The sequence below is a fragment of the Gobio gobio genome (assembly GCF_949357685.1).
Source record: "Gobio gobio genome assembly, chromosome: 16".
Lineage (NCBI taxonomy): Eukaryota > Metazoa > Chordata > Actinopteri > Cypriniformes > Gobionidae > Gobio > Gobio gobio.
The window spans coordinates 10,524,391-10,539,628 of NC_137109.1; the positions used below are offsets into that span (position 1 = coordinate 10,524,391).

At 39.7% G+C, this 15,238-nt stretch overlaps 2 protein-coding genes across 9 annotated transcripts in view; both read right to left on the minus strand.

The window, feature by feature from the left end:
* Nucleotides 1-15,238, minus strand: part of LOC307140223 (protocadherin gamma-A11-like) — a gene marked incomplete at its 5' end in the record, with an annotated part of 277,967 nt that overhangs the window by 227,742 nt on the left and 34,987 nt on the right. For 2 of the 8 annotated variants that reach the window (XM_079839545.1, XM_079839552.1), the window contains one exon: nucleotides 6,655-9,200. The exons of 5 other annotated variants lie outside the window; for them this stretch is intronic. In XM_079839545.1, coding sequence (XP_079695671.1) covers nucleotides 6,655-9,030 — 2,376 coding nt within the window. Of the gene's footprint in view, nucleotides 1-6,654; nucleotides 9,201-11,036; nucleotides 13,413-15,238 lie in introns of those variants that run through there. One more of the 8 variants, XM_079839546.1, reaches the window with a different exon arrangement.
* LOC307139484 (protocadherin beta-15-like) lies at nucleotides 42-4,007 on the minus strand (the record flags this gene model as incomplete). The annotated part of the gene is made up of 2 exons (XM_079838483.1): nucleotides 42-65; nucleotides 1,635-4,007. 2 exons carry the CDS (start codon nucleotides 4,005-4,007, stop codon nucleotides 42-44), a joined length of 2,397 nt encoding a protein of 798 aa, XP_079694609.1.

Below are 15,238 nucleotides of genomic sequence, written 5' to 3' on the forward strand. Positions count from 1 at the left end.
CCAATGTCTGAAATAGTCCTTCGATCACCGTCGACGATTTTCTATAACAAGACGAGCTTGAAGCCCTGTGTATGACATCAGAATCAGGGTGGAGAGATGTGTACTGAACACACACATGGTTTTGCAGGTAAACAGCGACACTGTGAGTTAAAAGAAGAAACTACATAAAAGTAAAAATAAATTAACAACATTAAATGTCGGATCACATAAAGACCTCTTGTTATATACTAACACTTGTTTAGCAAAACAAAAGCCAGCAGCAACATTTTCTTAAGACAGAGAGAAACACACCCACAGTATGTGTAGTATTAAAACAAAAAACAAAAGCTGTAGCAGGATAGAGTGGTGTGAGCTATAATATAGGAGAGGAAATAGCAACACACACGAACACCAAGAGCAAATGCCAGTGCAGCACCACAGACAGCGACAGAGAAACCCCGCCTTATGCTATTGCTAATCAGACTACAAGGACATTTACAAAATTACACCTAATGCCATATTTCTGTCATCCGAATTGAATTCCATATATAAACCACCAATATATAAAGGAGACATTGATGTAAACGTATAACTACTTAAAAATATCAGCATTCATGGATTCATTTACAAATAGCAGAATCCATGCGGACACATATAGCCTACTTACGATCTCAAAAAAGAGAAAAAAGCAAGACAGAAGGATTATTCAAAAGAATGATACAGAAATTAGATTTCTTGCCTCTAAAGATCACCAACAATCCCGCTGCCAAAGAACACTCTCAGTTTATAAAACAAATACATATTAAATATGTGAATTAAACCATTCCTAAAATAAATATTGTGTTAGCACTACCTAAAAAAACGACACACAGTCCTGCACTCTAATAACTCATTTCATTGGCAGGTTATCGCCACACAGGTCTTTTAAAAGTTTGTGTAATGCAGTCTACGTAAATGGAGCTGCTAAAATATTTCATATTAAGGACACTACGATGAAAGCAGCCTAATGCAAAAAGTTACAGAGCAATTTCTACAAAGTTATTATTAAGTTACAAAGAAAACAGAAATAGTTATAGATTTTAAATGGACAAGCAAATGAACATGAAAAAAGGTTCAAACAAGTTACATTATTGATTTTTTTTATTTGCAAATGTCGTTAATCCTTTCGAAATGAAGACCTCGATCACCAAAAAAAAAACGGTGCTGAAACATGGTGATAATAACACAAAGAGATAAGCCATTTGGCATGGCATTAAATCGTGAATCATTTACAAAATTACAAGTTGCGAGCAATATAAAACCTAAACCAAGAGATTCCTTACTCTACAAGAAACACGAGCCGAATCCAAATGAACGCAGTTCGCTTTGATTGCAAAACTGCAAGTTTAACATTTAGATTTGTTATATTGACTGGTAATTAATTTGTGAATCATACATCGTGAATTACAACTGACAGCTCATGACCAGAAAAAAAAAGAAAAAAAATATTATATACATATATATACCAATTGTTTTCGGACTTCAACGTGGCCCTCAAAAATCGTCACGTGATGTTTTTAACAGCCTATTGCCAATCAAAGCGGTCTACTTAGAACAAAATACACAATTGATATAGAAAACCAGACCATTAAAAAAAAATACTTTGTTAGTCCTACCTGAAACGAATCGCTCATTTCTGCATCAAGTCCTTCAAGATCATCCACGGCGGACTGAGTCTTTTTCAGAGTCAGGTCAGCAGTCAGTGTGCCCTCATTATAAGATCTGATGAACTTGAAGTCACTAGTGCGCGAGCCCGTGGTCAGGTATGCGTCATAATTGTAAGTGCTGCGGAGAGTTCCCGCGCCCTCCACCTCTGCGTAATTTGGAGGGAGATACGCGCTGGGAATGGCTACAGCTCCATCAAACAACAGTCTGGGCTTTCTCCGGCGACAAAACCTCACGGCCAGGATGATGATGATGAAGGTCAGAAAGAAAGTGGAAACGGACACCAGCGCGATGATCAAATAAAACGTCAGTTTGGAGCTGCTCTCGTCATGAGACATGTCTTTCAGTTCTGGAACTTCAGCCAAGTTATCTGATATGAGCAAATACAGCGCGCACGTGGCCGAGAGAGAGGGCTGTCCGTTATCTCTCACGGACACAATAAGGTTCTGTTTCATGCTGTCAGATTCAGAAATGTCCCGCTGCGTCCTGATCTCCCCGCTGTGGACACCGATAGTGAAAAGTCCCGGATCAGTGGCTTTAATAATGTGATACGAGAGCCACGCGTTCTGTCCAGAATCCGCGTCCACGGCGATCACCTTGGAGACCAGGGAGCCCGCCTGCGCAGCTTTGGGGACCATCTCGGTCATGAAGGAGTTTCCTTCCGGAGAGGGGTATAATATCTGAGGGGAGTTGTCATTCTCATCCGATATGAAGACACTCACGGTCACGTTACTGCTCAGAGGAGGAGAGCCGTTGTCTCTGGCTAACACGAGCACTTTGAAACTTTTCATCTGTTCGTAATCAAACGATCTCACGGCATGAATGACCCCGGTGTCTCCGTTAATGGATAAAAAGGAGGACACCGGTGCGCCATTGACATCAGAGGACAACAGAGAATAAACTACAGTGCCATTCTGTCTCCAGTCCGAGTCTGTGGCTGATACTGAACAAATAGAGGAGCCCGGTTTGTTATTTTCTTGCACATGAGCTCTGTAATTCTGCTCCTCAAATACAGGTGGATTATCATTCACGTCAGCGACAGTCAAGTGAATATTCTTAGTGGAAGATAAAGGCGGAGAGCCCTCATCAGTAGCAGTGATTGTAATATTATAATCAGAGAGCAGCTCGCGGTCTAATTCACCTGTGGTCACCAGAGAATAGTAATTTTTGATCGAAGGTACGAGTTTAAAGGGGACGTTCTGCTGAATGGAGCAGCGCACCTGTCCGTTATTCTCAGAGTCTCTGTCCTGCACATTAATGATGCCAACCTCTGTACCGGGTAACGCGTTCTCGGGAACGGGACTATTAAGAGATTTTAGTATTACTATAGGGACGTTATCATTGACATCAACAATATCTATTAATACGGCGGAATAACTGGCTAACCCTTGACCATCTCTAGCTTGAATGGGAAGTTCGATTGTACTCTCCTCTTCATAATCAATCGGTCCTATTAGTTTAATCTCACCTGATACTCCATCGATGAAAAATAATTGCAACACCTTTTGAGATAAATGACCAAACGCATACGTCACTTCTCCATTTTGTCCCTCGTCAGCATCAGTAGCGCTCACTGTCACCACTACAGTATCTACAGGAGAATTTTCAGGCAGACTGACTTTATAGACGGCCTGACTAAAGACTGGAGCATTATCATTAGCATCCAGCACAGTGACGTGTATGGCTACAGTACCTGATCTCGGTGGAGTCCCGCCGTCTACCGCAGTGAGAATTAAAGTCACCTCTTTCTGCTGCTCGCGGTCTAACTCTTTATTAAGAACTAGCTCGCCATATTTTCTTCCATTTGCCTTGGTAAGCACATTTAGAATAAAGTGTTCATTGTTTTGAAGTGTATATGACTGCACTGAATTCATACCAATATCCGCATCATGGGCCTCATCTAATAAATAACGAGATCCTTTGTCCGCTGATTCTTGTATTTCGAATTTGACACTTTCCTTGAACTGTGGTGAATTATCATTTATGTCCTCAACATTGAGAATGATGCGATGCAATTCTAAAGGATTTTCCAGCACGAGCTCCTGTTTAATAACGCATGAAGCTTTTTTTCCGCAAATCTCCTCTCTGTCGATCCTCTCCGCTACGGTCAGTTCTCCAGTGTTCAGATTAATATCACAGTATCGTTTTCTGTTACCTTCAGTATCAATGCGAGCCTTACGAGATGACAGTCTGTTCACATCGAGCCCGAGATCCTTTGCTATATTTCCAATCACAGATCCGCGTTTCATCTCCTCCGGGAAAGAATAGCTCACGTCTCCATAAGCGGTGCGCGCCATCAGCACGAAGAACAAAAGGCCAAACATCTCAGCAGAAACGCAGAACGTTTGAAATGTCTATGAAATTAAATCCAGGAACGCAACGCTACATGTAAATGGAAAACATAAAAGTAAACCTAAATTAAAAAATGTAGACAGAAGTAGGCCTACAGTATATGAGGCAGTCTCCGTCGACGATGTTGTATAATGAGACGAGCTTGAAGCCCTGTGTATGACATCAGAATCAGGGTGGAGAGATGTGTACTGAACACACACTTGCTTTTGCAGGTGAACAGCGACACTGTGAGTAACAGTAAGAAACTGCATGATATTCATATCTCTTATAGGATTAAGTGATGGAATACATACTGAAAGGGTGATGTACTTAACATTATTCTGGAAAACAACAACAAGTAACAATATTCACTGAACAGATAAATACGACCTCAACATGGTACTCAAATAATGTAGCCCTCTGCAAATGTCAGTGCAGCACCACGGACAGCAACAGAACGAAAAACCTGCTCTATGCCATTTCTAATCCGACTAAAACAGCTTTAAAAAGTGTTGACACTGGAATTTAATTGCCTTTATAAGCCTAATCGAATCGATTAGAGAAACACTCAACTACTTAAAATATCAACAATTTAGCTACAAGGACACAAAATAATATTAGATCATTTGTTTAAATGAGCTTGACATAACTCTTAATCGACAGAACAAATTTTTTTTATTTCCCCAAAAGATCCCCATCAAACAACTTTAAGCTCTTTAAATCCAAAATATTAGACATCGACTAAAAGCAATGAACTCTTATAAAAACGTGATTCATGCAACCTACAATTAATCAAGCATTAAGCATAATATACCAAATGCAGCATAAAAACAAAAATGTTCATGGGTGTAAAAATGCACCTGAATGACCCACATAAGATTTCAAAATACAGTCATATGAAATACAAATGCACATTCAGCATAAAATAAAGGCTATTTTTAAAACACTTCTGAAAGTATATATATATATATATATATATATATATATATATATATATATATATATATATATATATATATATATATATATATATATATATATATATATATATATATATATATATATAAACCGGACAAACAAAATAGGCGTTTTTGATTTTTTTTGGTTATAAATTAATCTTTGAAAGTGTATATCCCAGGCCCTGTGTGTTCTAGCACAGTTTTGGTTGTTTCCAGCATATGTCAGCAAACACTGGAAAAATGATTTTGATGACACTGAGATTTTGCATTTATACCACTGTATATTGGTATGGGGGTTATGGGGGTGGGGTGTGTGTGTGTGTGTGGGGTGCTCCCTTCAGATCCATTTGAATAAATCTTGCATACAAGACAACATTCTTTTTTCCAGTATTTTCTGGAATCTAGTGGAAACAGCCCAAACTGTCTGCAGGGTGCTAGAGCACACAGGGTCTGAGTTACACACTTTCAAAACTGAATTTATAACCAAAAAAATCAAAAAGCGCCTCTTTTTTGATGGGGTTATTACAGCTCAGACAACATATACTTACATGTTTATCACTTTTAGCAGTGGTTTATGTAACTTCAAAGGGTTTCCTGTAAAATGACACCAAAATTGTGTATTTAAAGACCACTGTATGTGGGTATGGGAAGCTTTTCATTTTTGGTAGGCCAAATCCAGGCGGAAATCACAAAAATGGTCCCTGAGCTTATAGCTTTAAAAAAGACCTTATCATTTCTACTTGGAAAGAGTCACTCATGTTCGAATCAAGTCCTTCACGATCACAAGAACACAGATTTAACCATGTTATTTAACAAACAAATCCACATTTACAACAACTAAAATGAATGAATCGACTTTGGTGAATATACAAATAGATGCGAGCATTGCTCACCATCGACGGTTGTAGATCGAATTTAGATGTCAGACTTAAATATAATTAAAAGGGTGGAGAGAAACATTGTGTGGATGTCAGTGTTAACACTAAAAGTTCAGCCATGAAACTTCATAACCTCTCATAGTACTGAAAATAAATGGAGAAACTTTGATATAACATTTATGGTGAACGCTGGGTTAACAAAATACAAAGAAAATGGGCTCAATTTTCTGTAGCATCTATTTGTAAAAACATGACCGTATATGAGAGCAAAACCTCAACAGCAGTAGACATTGCCAGAGAAACTATCAAAGACTCACATCATGTTTTTGGGATAATATTATAGGCGTTTGTCCTGGGCCAGTGGGCCGCATAAAATAAATCAAAATAATCAAAATGTGAACCCAGACAATGAAATAACAACAAATAAATAGAGACTTAGTTATTTCTACAGTAAACCAAAAGCTATAATTTCCGTTTTAAACCCTTTAAATCACTGAAAAAACAATACTGGCATGAGAAATCTTTACAAATGTACTCCACAGTAATTATGTATTGATCAGAGAAATACAAAACTACAATGAAAAGATATAGCATCACAAACTTTGCTACTAAAACGCTGACTACGGACATCAGTATAATGAGAAAATTACATTGCTGTTAAAACAATGATAAAAATATGAAAGAGTAAAAAAAGTATAACAAAAAACAAAACAACAACAAAAACGAATGGTTTCCAAAAAGACATTTAATATGGAGGCACAGAAAAAAGTCAAATAAACACATAAATAAAAACGTAGTCCTACCTGAAACGAATCGCTCATTTCTGCATCAAGTCCTTCAAGATCATCCACAGCGGACTGAGTCTTTTTCAGAGTCAGGTCAGCAGTCAGTGTGCCCTCATTATAAGATCTGACGAACTTGAAGTCACTAGTGCGCGAGCCCGTGGTCAGGTATGCGTCATAATTGTAAGTGCTGCGGAGAGTTCCCGCACCCTCCACCTCTGCGTAATTTGGAGGGAGATACGCGCTGGGAATGGCTACAGCTCCATCAAACAACAGTCTGGGCTTTCTCCTGCGACAAAACCTCACGGCCAGGATGATGATGATGAAGGTCAGGAAGAAAGTGGAAACGGACACCAGCGCGATGATCAAATAAAACGTCAGTTTGGAGCTGCTCTCGTCATGAGACATGTCTTTCAGTTCTGGAACTTCAGCCAAGTTATCTGATATGAGCAAATACAACGCGCACGTGGCCGAGAGAGAGGGCTGTCCGTTATCTCTCACGGACACAATAAGGTTCTGTTTCATGCTGTCAGACTCAGAAATGTCCCGCTGCGTCCTGATCTCCCCGCTGTGGACACCGATAGTGAAAAGTCCCGGATCAGTCGCTTTAATAATGTGATACGAGAGCCACGCGTTCTGTCCAGAATCCGCGTCCACGGCGATCACCTTGGAGACCAGGGAGCCCGCCTGCGCAGCTTTGGGGACCATCTCGGTCATGAAGGAGTTTCCTTCCGGAGAGGGGTATAATATCTGAGGGGAGTTGTCATTCTCATCCGATATGAAGACACTCACGGTCACGTTACTGCCCAGAGGAGGAGAGCCGTTGTCTCTGGCTAACACGAGCACTTTGAAAGTTTTCATCTGTTCGTAATCAAACGATCTCACGGCATGAATGACCCCGGTGTCTCCGTTAATGGATAAAAAGGAGGACACCGGTGCGCCATTGACATCAGAGGACAACAGAGAATAAACTACAGTGCCATTCTGTCTCCAGTCCGGGTCTGTAGCTGATACTGAACAAATAGAGGAGCCCGGTTTGTTATTTTCTTGCACATGAGCTCTGTAATTCTGCTCCTCAAATACAGGTGGATTATCATTCACGTCAGCGACAGTCAAGTGAATATTCTTAGTGGAAGATAAAGGCGGAGAGCCCTCATCAGTAGCAGTGATTGTAATATTATAATCAGAGAGCAGCTCGCGGTCTAATTCACCTGTGGTCACCAGAGAATAGTAATTTTTGATCGAAGGTACGAGTTTAAATGGGACGTTCTGCTGAATGGAGCAGCGCACCTGTCCGTTATTCTCAGAGTCTCTGTCCTGCACATTAATGATGCCAACCTCTGTACCGGGTAACGCATTCTCAGGAATGGAGATTTTAACAGATTTAGTCATTATCGTAGGGGCGTTATCATTGACATCAATGACATCTATTATTACTGTACAATGACTCGCTAATCCTTGACCATCTTTAGCTTGAATTGGCAGTTCAATTAAACTCCCCTCTTCATAATCAATGAGTCCTGTTAGTTTAATCTCTCCAGACAACAAATCGAGAGAAAATATTTCAAGAAGGCGTTCGGATAAAAGACCAAATTCATAGGTCACTTCTCCATTTTGTCCCTCGTCAGCATCAGTAGCGCTCACTGTCACCACTACAGTATCTACAGGAGAATTTTCAGGCAGACTGACTTTATAGACGGCCTGACTAAAGACTGGAGCATTATCATTAGCATCCAGCACAGTGACGTGTATGGCTACAGTACCTGATCTCGGTGGAGTCCCGCCGTCTACCGCAGTGAGAATTAAAGTCACCTCTTTCTGCTGCTCGCGATCCAACTCTTTATTAAGAACTAGCTCGCCATATTTTCTTCCGTTTGCACGCGTTAGGACACTAAGAAGAAAGTGTTCATTGTGCTGTAACACATAATTCTGCACTGAATTCATACCAATATCCGCATCATGGGCCTCATCTAATAAATAACGAGATCCTTTGTCCGCTGATTCCTGTATTTCGAATTTTATTACGCTTTGTTTGAATTGTGGTGAATTATCATTTATGTCCTCAATACTTAGAATAACGTGGTGCAGCTCTAAAGGGTTTTCCAGCACGATCTCTTGCTTAACAACGCATGAAGCTTTCTTTCCACAAATCTCCTCTCTGTCGATCCTCTCCGCTACGGTCAGTTCTCCAGTTTTCAGATTAATATCACAGTATCGTTTTCTGTTACCTTCAGTATCAATGCGAGCCTCTCGACTTGATAGTTTGTCCATATCGAGCCCGAGATCCTTTGCTATATTTCCAATCACAGATCCGCGTTTCGTCTCCTCCGGGAAAGAATAGCTCACGTCTCCATAAGCGGTGCGCGCCATCAGCACGAAAAACAAAAGGCCAAACATCTCAGCAGAAACGCAGAACGTTTGAAAAGCCCAACAAATTAAATCCAGGAACACAACTATTTACTACACGTAAAAGGAAGACATAAATGTAAACCTACATTTAGAAATGTAGACAGAATAGCATGAGGCAGTCTCCGTCGACGATTTTGTATAATGAGACGAGCTTGAAGCCCTGTGTATGACATCAGAATCAGGGTGGAGAGATGTGTACTGAACACACACATGGTTTTGCAGGTGAACAGCGACCCTGTGAGTTAAAAAGAAGAAACTGCATGATGTATATTTGAGAAGATTAAGCGCTGGAAGAATTTAGGAGCAAAAAAGAAAACAAAACAAAAAAACAATTATAAATGCCGATGCAGCACCACGGACAGCAACAGCAAAACCTGTTCTATGTTATTTATATTCCAACTTAAATGGCATTTAAAAGCCCAAAGGAGACGTCGATGCGAAAAAAAACCCTCAAAATGACAAAACAGCAACGTTTTATCATAGATTTGATTACAAACACCCGCATCCATATTAGCACACAAAAAAGATTTTAAACAAAACGAGAAAATACGCTTGACAAAATGATTAGTCAACAGAACGAGTCCGTTTTCAGATTCATAAAAAATGTCACCAACAGATAGGCTAATATGCTTTTTTTAAATAAAAATAGCTAATGTGAAAAAGAATGAAAAACCTAACACGACTTGTGAAACATACTTGACTTAACATGTATCATATATGAGCAAAAACATTTAAAATAAAATAAGACTAGTTTATATTTCAGACTTTAAAATTAACCTAAATGTTTGTGTGTCTAAAAGCACTTCAATGAGCTGCGTGATCTTGCTATTTTAAAGAGTCTGTTGTCAATGAAAACAATCGATGGAATTACATATAGTGCCTAGGCCTTGACAATTAATCTCTTAACCCAGCCCTTGACTATTTATCTAAATAAAGTATTCGTAAGTCCTATCTGAGTCACTCATGTCCGTATTATGTCCTTCAAGATCACAAGAACATAGATTTGACACATGTATAAAGAGTACACATGTACAAGACAACACAATTGATTTAATCCAGTGCATGGTCAATATAATACGACAAAAGGTGAAGTCAACATCAGCAGTTCTCTACAGCGACCTGTTCATGAAATGAGAGTGGTGATAAACAAGGTCAATGCCAACGGTTGCACTTGTGAAAAGCAACACAGAGTTAAATTATGAAACTCTCTGACAATAAATGGTGAAACTTGGATATAACACTTTTGATGCACTTGAAATGACTTGACAATATCAAATGCCCGTCACAACCAAACATTCTTATAGGATTTAAAAGAGAACAAGCTCGATTTTCAAGAGCATTTACTCGTAAAAAAAAAACACGCTGTATACAGTCAGACAAAGACTAAATGGCAAAACTCCATCAGCGACAGACACTGCCTGTACAACACCACGGGCAGCAAATAGAAATACGCCCTCTTTACGGTAATTAGTGAACCGAGTTAAAATAACAACATCAACATTGTTTTTTAAAACGCATTTCACATAACAGACAACACGAAAGGAAGGCAAAAAGTAAAGAAAAAATATAGATACACTAATTATATTGACACATCACGTGTATATTTTGAGCCACTCAAAAATCTCAATTGATTAACAATTATGAAATCCCGATTAAAACCAATTATTCCAAGATTTACCAATTATTAGTTTGTCTCGGATTGACAAAAATCCCAAATAAAGGGTATTGATCTGCGTGTACACTTGCGCAAACAGAGATAGGGAACACTTGCGTAAACAGAATCACAAGCTAACATTTAAAAGTAAATTATCCTATAAATCAGTGCTTGAAATAGATAATTTGAAACTGACCCTCTAAAATGTTTTCAAATATCACTTGAATGAGTCACGCAAAATGTTTCAAAAACAGAGCCATTTGCCAAAGAAAGAAATCAGAACACAAATAATAACAATTTATCATTAATAATAATTATAAAATAAACATCTTAGTCCTACCTGAAACGAATCGTTCATTTGCGCATCAAGCCCTTCGAGATCATCCACAGCGGACTGAGTCTTTTTCAGAGTCAGGTCAGCAGTCAGTGTGCCCTCATTATAAGATCTGACGAACTTGAAGTCACTAGTGCGCGAGCCCGTGGTCAGGTATGCGTCATAATTGTAAGTGCTGCGGAGAGTTCCCGCGCCCTCCACCTCTGCGTAATTTGGAGGGAGATACGCGCTGGGAATGGCTACAGCTCCATCAAACAACAGTCTGGGCTTTCTCCTGCGACAAAACCTCACGGCCAGGATGATGATGATGAAGGTCAGGAAGAAAGTGGAAACGGACACTAGCGCGATGATCAAATAAAACGTCAGTTTGGAGCTGCTCTCGTCATGAGACATGTCTTTCAGTTCTGGAACTTCAGCCAAGTTATCTGATATGAGCAAATACAACGCGCACGTGGCCGAGAGAGAGGGCTGTCCGTTATCTCTCACGGACACAATAAGGTTCTGTTTCATGCTGTCAGATTCAGAAATGTCCCGCTGCGTCCTGATCTCCCCGCTGTGGACACCGATAGTGAAAAGTCCCGGATCAGTCGCTTTAAGAATGTGATACGAGAGCCACGCGTTCTGTCCAGAGTCCGCGTCCACGGCGATTACCTTGGAGACCAGGGAGCCCGCCTGCGCAGCTTTGGGGACCATCTCAGTCATGAAGGAGTTTCCTTCCGGAGAGGGGTATAATATCTGAGGGGAGTTGTCATTCTCATCCGATATGAAGACACTCACGGTCACGTTACTGCTCAGAGGAGGAGAGCCGTTGTCTCTGGCTAACACGAGCACTTTGAAACTTTTCATCTGTTCATAATCAAACGATCGCACGGCATGAATGACCCCGGTGTCTCCATTAATGGATAAAAAGGAGGACACCGGTGCGCCATTGACATCAGAGGACAACAGAGAATAAACTACAGTGCCATTCTGTCTCCAGTCCGGGTCTGTAGCTGATACTGAACAAATAGAGGAGCCCGGTTTGTTATTTTCTTGCACGTGAGCTCTGTAATTCTGCTCCTCAAATACAGGTGGATTATCATTCACGTCAGCGACAGTCAAGTGAATATTCCTAGCGGAAGATAAAGGCGGAGAGCCCTCATCAGTAGCAGTGATTGTAATATTATAATCAGAGAGCAGCTCGCGGTCTAATTCACCTGTGGTCACCAGAGAATAGTAATTCTTGATCGAAGGTACGAGTTTAAATGGGACGTTCTGCTGAATGGAGCAGCGCACCTGTCCGTTATTCTCAGAGTCTCTGTCCTGCACATTAATGATGCCAACCTCTGTACCGGGTAACACGTTCTCAGGAATTTGACTGTTTAGAGAATTTAGTGCGATTACAGGAGAGTTATCATTTACATCAATAACATCTATTATTACTGTACAATGACTGGCTAATCCTTGTCCATCTTTTGCTTGAATTGGCAGTTCAATTGAACTCTCCTCTTCATAATCAATAAGTCCTGTTAGTTTAATCTCTCCGGACAACGAATCGAGAGAAAACATGTCCAAAATACTTTCTGATAAATGACCAAATTCATACGTCACTTCTCCATTTTGTCCCTCGTCAGCATCAGTAGCGCTCACTGTCACCACTACAGTATCTACAGGAGCATTTTCAGGCAGACTGACTTTATAGACGGCCTGACTAAAGACTGGAGCATTATCATTAGCATCCAGCACAGTGACGTGTATGGCTACAGTACCTGATCTCGGTGGAGTCCCGCCGTCTACCGCAGTGAGAATTAAAGTCACCTCTTTCTGCTGCTCGCGATCCAACTCTTTATTAAGAACTAGCTCGCCATATTTTCTTCCATTTGCACGCGTTAGGACACTAAGAAGAAAGTGTTCATTGTGCTGTAACACATAATTCTGCACTGAATTCATACCAATATCCGCATCATGGGCCTCATCTAATAAATAACGAGATCCTTTGTCCGCTGATTCCTGTATTTCGAATTTTATTACACCTTGTTTGAATTGTGGTGAATTATCATTTATATCCTCAACATTGAGAATGAAGCGATGCAGCTCTAAAGGGTTTTCCAGCACGAGCTCCAGTTTAATAACGCATGAAGCTTTCTTTCCACAAAGCCCTTCTCTGTCGATCCTCTCCGCTACGGTCAGTTCTCCAGTATTCAGATTAATGTCACAGTATCGTTTTCTGTTACCTTCAGTATCAATGCGAGCCTTACGAGATGACAGTCTGTTCACATCAAGCCCGAGATCCTTTGCTATATTTCCAATCACAGATCCGCGTTTCATCTCCTCCGGGAAAGAATAGCTCAGGTCTCCATAAGCGGTGCGCGCCATCAGCACGAAGAACAAAAGGCCAAACATCTCAGCAGAAACGCAGAACGTTTGAATAGATTCAGAGATTCAGATAAGCAGAAATTAAATTTAGATCTACAACTATGAACATGCAAAAGAAAACTCAATGTAGACTAATAGCAGAAGGACAATAGTCAAAATAATCAGTCGCCATTGATTTTTTTTTGTAACGAGACGAGCTTGAAGCCCTGTGTATGAAATCAGAATCAGGGTGGAGAGACGTGTACTGAACACACACATGGTTTTGCTAGTGAACAGCGACACTGTGAGTTAAAAGATGAAACTGCATAACATCATATTTCTGATAGAATGTGAGAATGTTACATTTATTTGGCAAAACAAGAGCCGGCAGCAACATTCCCTGACGATTGGAAGATAAACCGAACCACTATGTGTATGTGCATACATTACATATATACAAACGTCACAGAGCTGACAGGTTCTGACCATATTTAATAATTTACTTCTTAAAGCCATATGAGGTTCAATGTGATTTATATCTGTCTATCATTACTTGTACAGTTAAAATCACCACACAGTAAAAAAAAAAAAAATCCATATTACACTGTTTTAGACTACCACATAAAGTTATAAGTTTTTCCATTGATTTTACAGGAGCATAAACATTTATCAGTTCCATAGTAGCATTTTCAAACTTTGCTATTATCTCAATTAATATGCCTTGTATTACTTCTACAACATCATAAAATATTGGTAGACAAGTCTTTGAAAAAAGAACAGCACTAAGAGCAGTCTTATGAACAATCTTTCCTTCCCATTCCTTCATCCATTCAACTTCATTTTCCGTTGTGCTATGAGTTTCTTGCAAAAACAGGACATCTATATTTTTAAATTTCATTAATTTATAAACCTGCGCTCTTTTGCCTGCATCCCTCGCCTCATTTACATTCAGGGAAGTTATTTTAAGATTGCTCATTATGAGGGATGAAAAAGACACAAAAAGCCAGGTCCATATTACTCTGTTTTTCTTGTGACAAATCATTATGCATTGCTCGAGGACGCACTTTTGCACAATCTTTTTTAAACGATACACCTCAGGATTTGTCAGACATCTTTCACTTTTCTGTTTCATTAGACTTTTTGTTGAGTCAATGAATAAGGAAAGATCAGGAAAATAGTCTATAACTTCAACATTCCTTATTCCTCTTGTACGCGGCAGGAAGTTGTTCATTCTTTCCAAACTGAAACCACTCCAGTATTGTCACAAATGTTCCTCAGCTTGAACTTCAGAACATTCTTTCTCACTTTCTGAGCCAGACAAATCACTTGCATTCAAAACCTCCTCAGAACTTTTAGTAACAGTCTCATCTTGTGCCTTTTTCTTTGATGTAGTTGCCATCTCACAAAGATTCAACTTCCTTTTCACTGATGGCACTTTAAATACTGCGTCCTCTTTGAGTATTTCCTCCTCCATCTCATCAAACTCAATATCCATTGTCTCAAAATTTCTCACTTCTCTTTACTTTACTACTAGCTGGTTCTTCTTTGTCCATACTTAAACCCGAAACCTCCCCAACTTCACTTTCTTTATCCACACTCTGACCATAATTTCTGACTTTGAGACCCACTTTCATCTTCTGTAACATTTTAGCTTTTTTTTTCTGGACAAACACGTACCAAGTGCCCTACTTTCCCACATCCAAAGTATTTCATGGTCTCAGTTGTTGCAAAAATTACATAATCAAAGCTGTCAATTTTGAATTTAAAAGCAACATTCAGCTCATCAATATCACTCCTCAAAATCATTTGTACTTATCTGTGGGAAGACACAACGTGTTGCAACAATGGGGATTTGCAGCCTATGGGAATTTTCT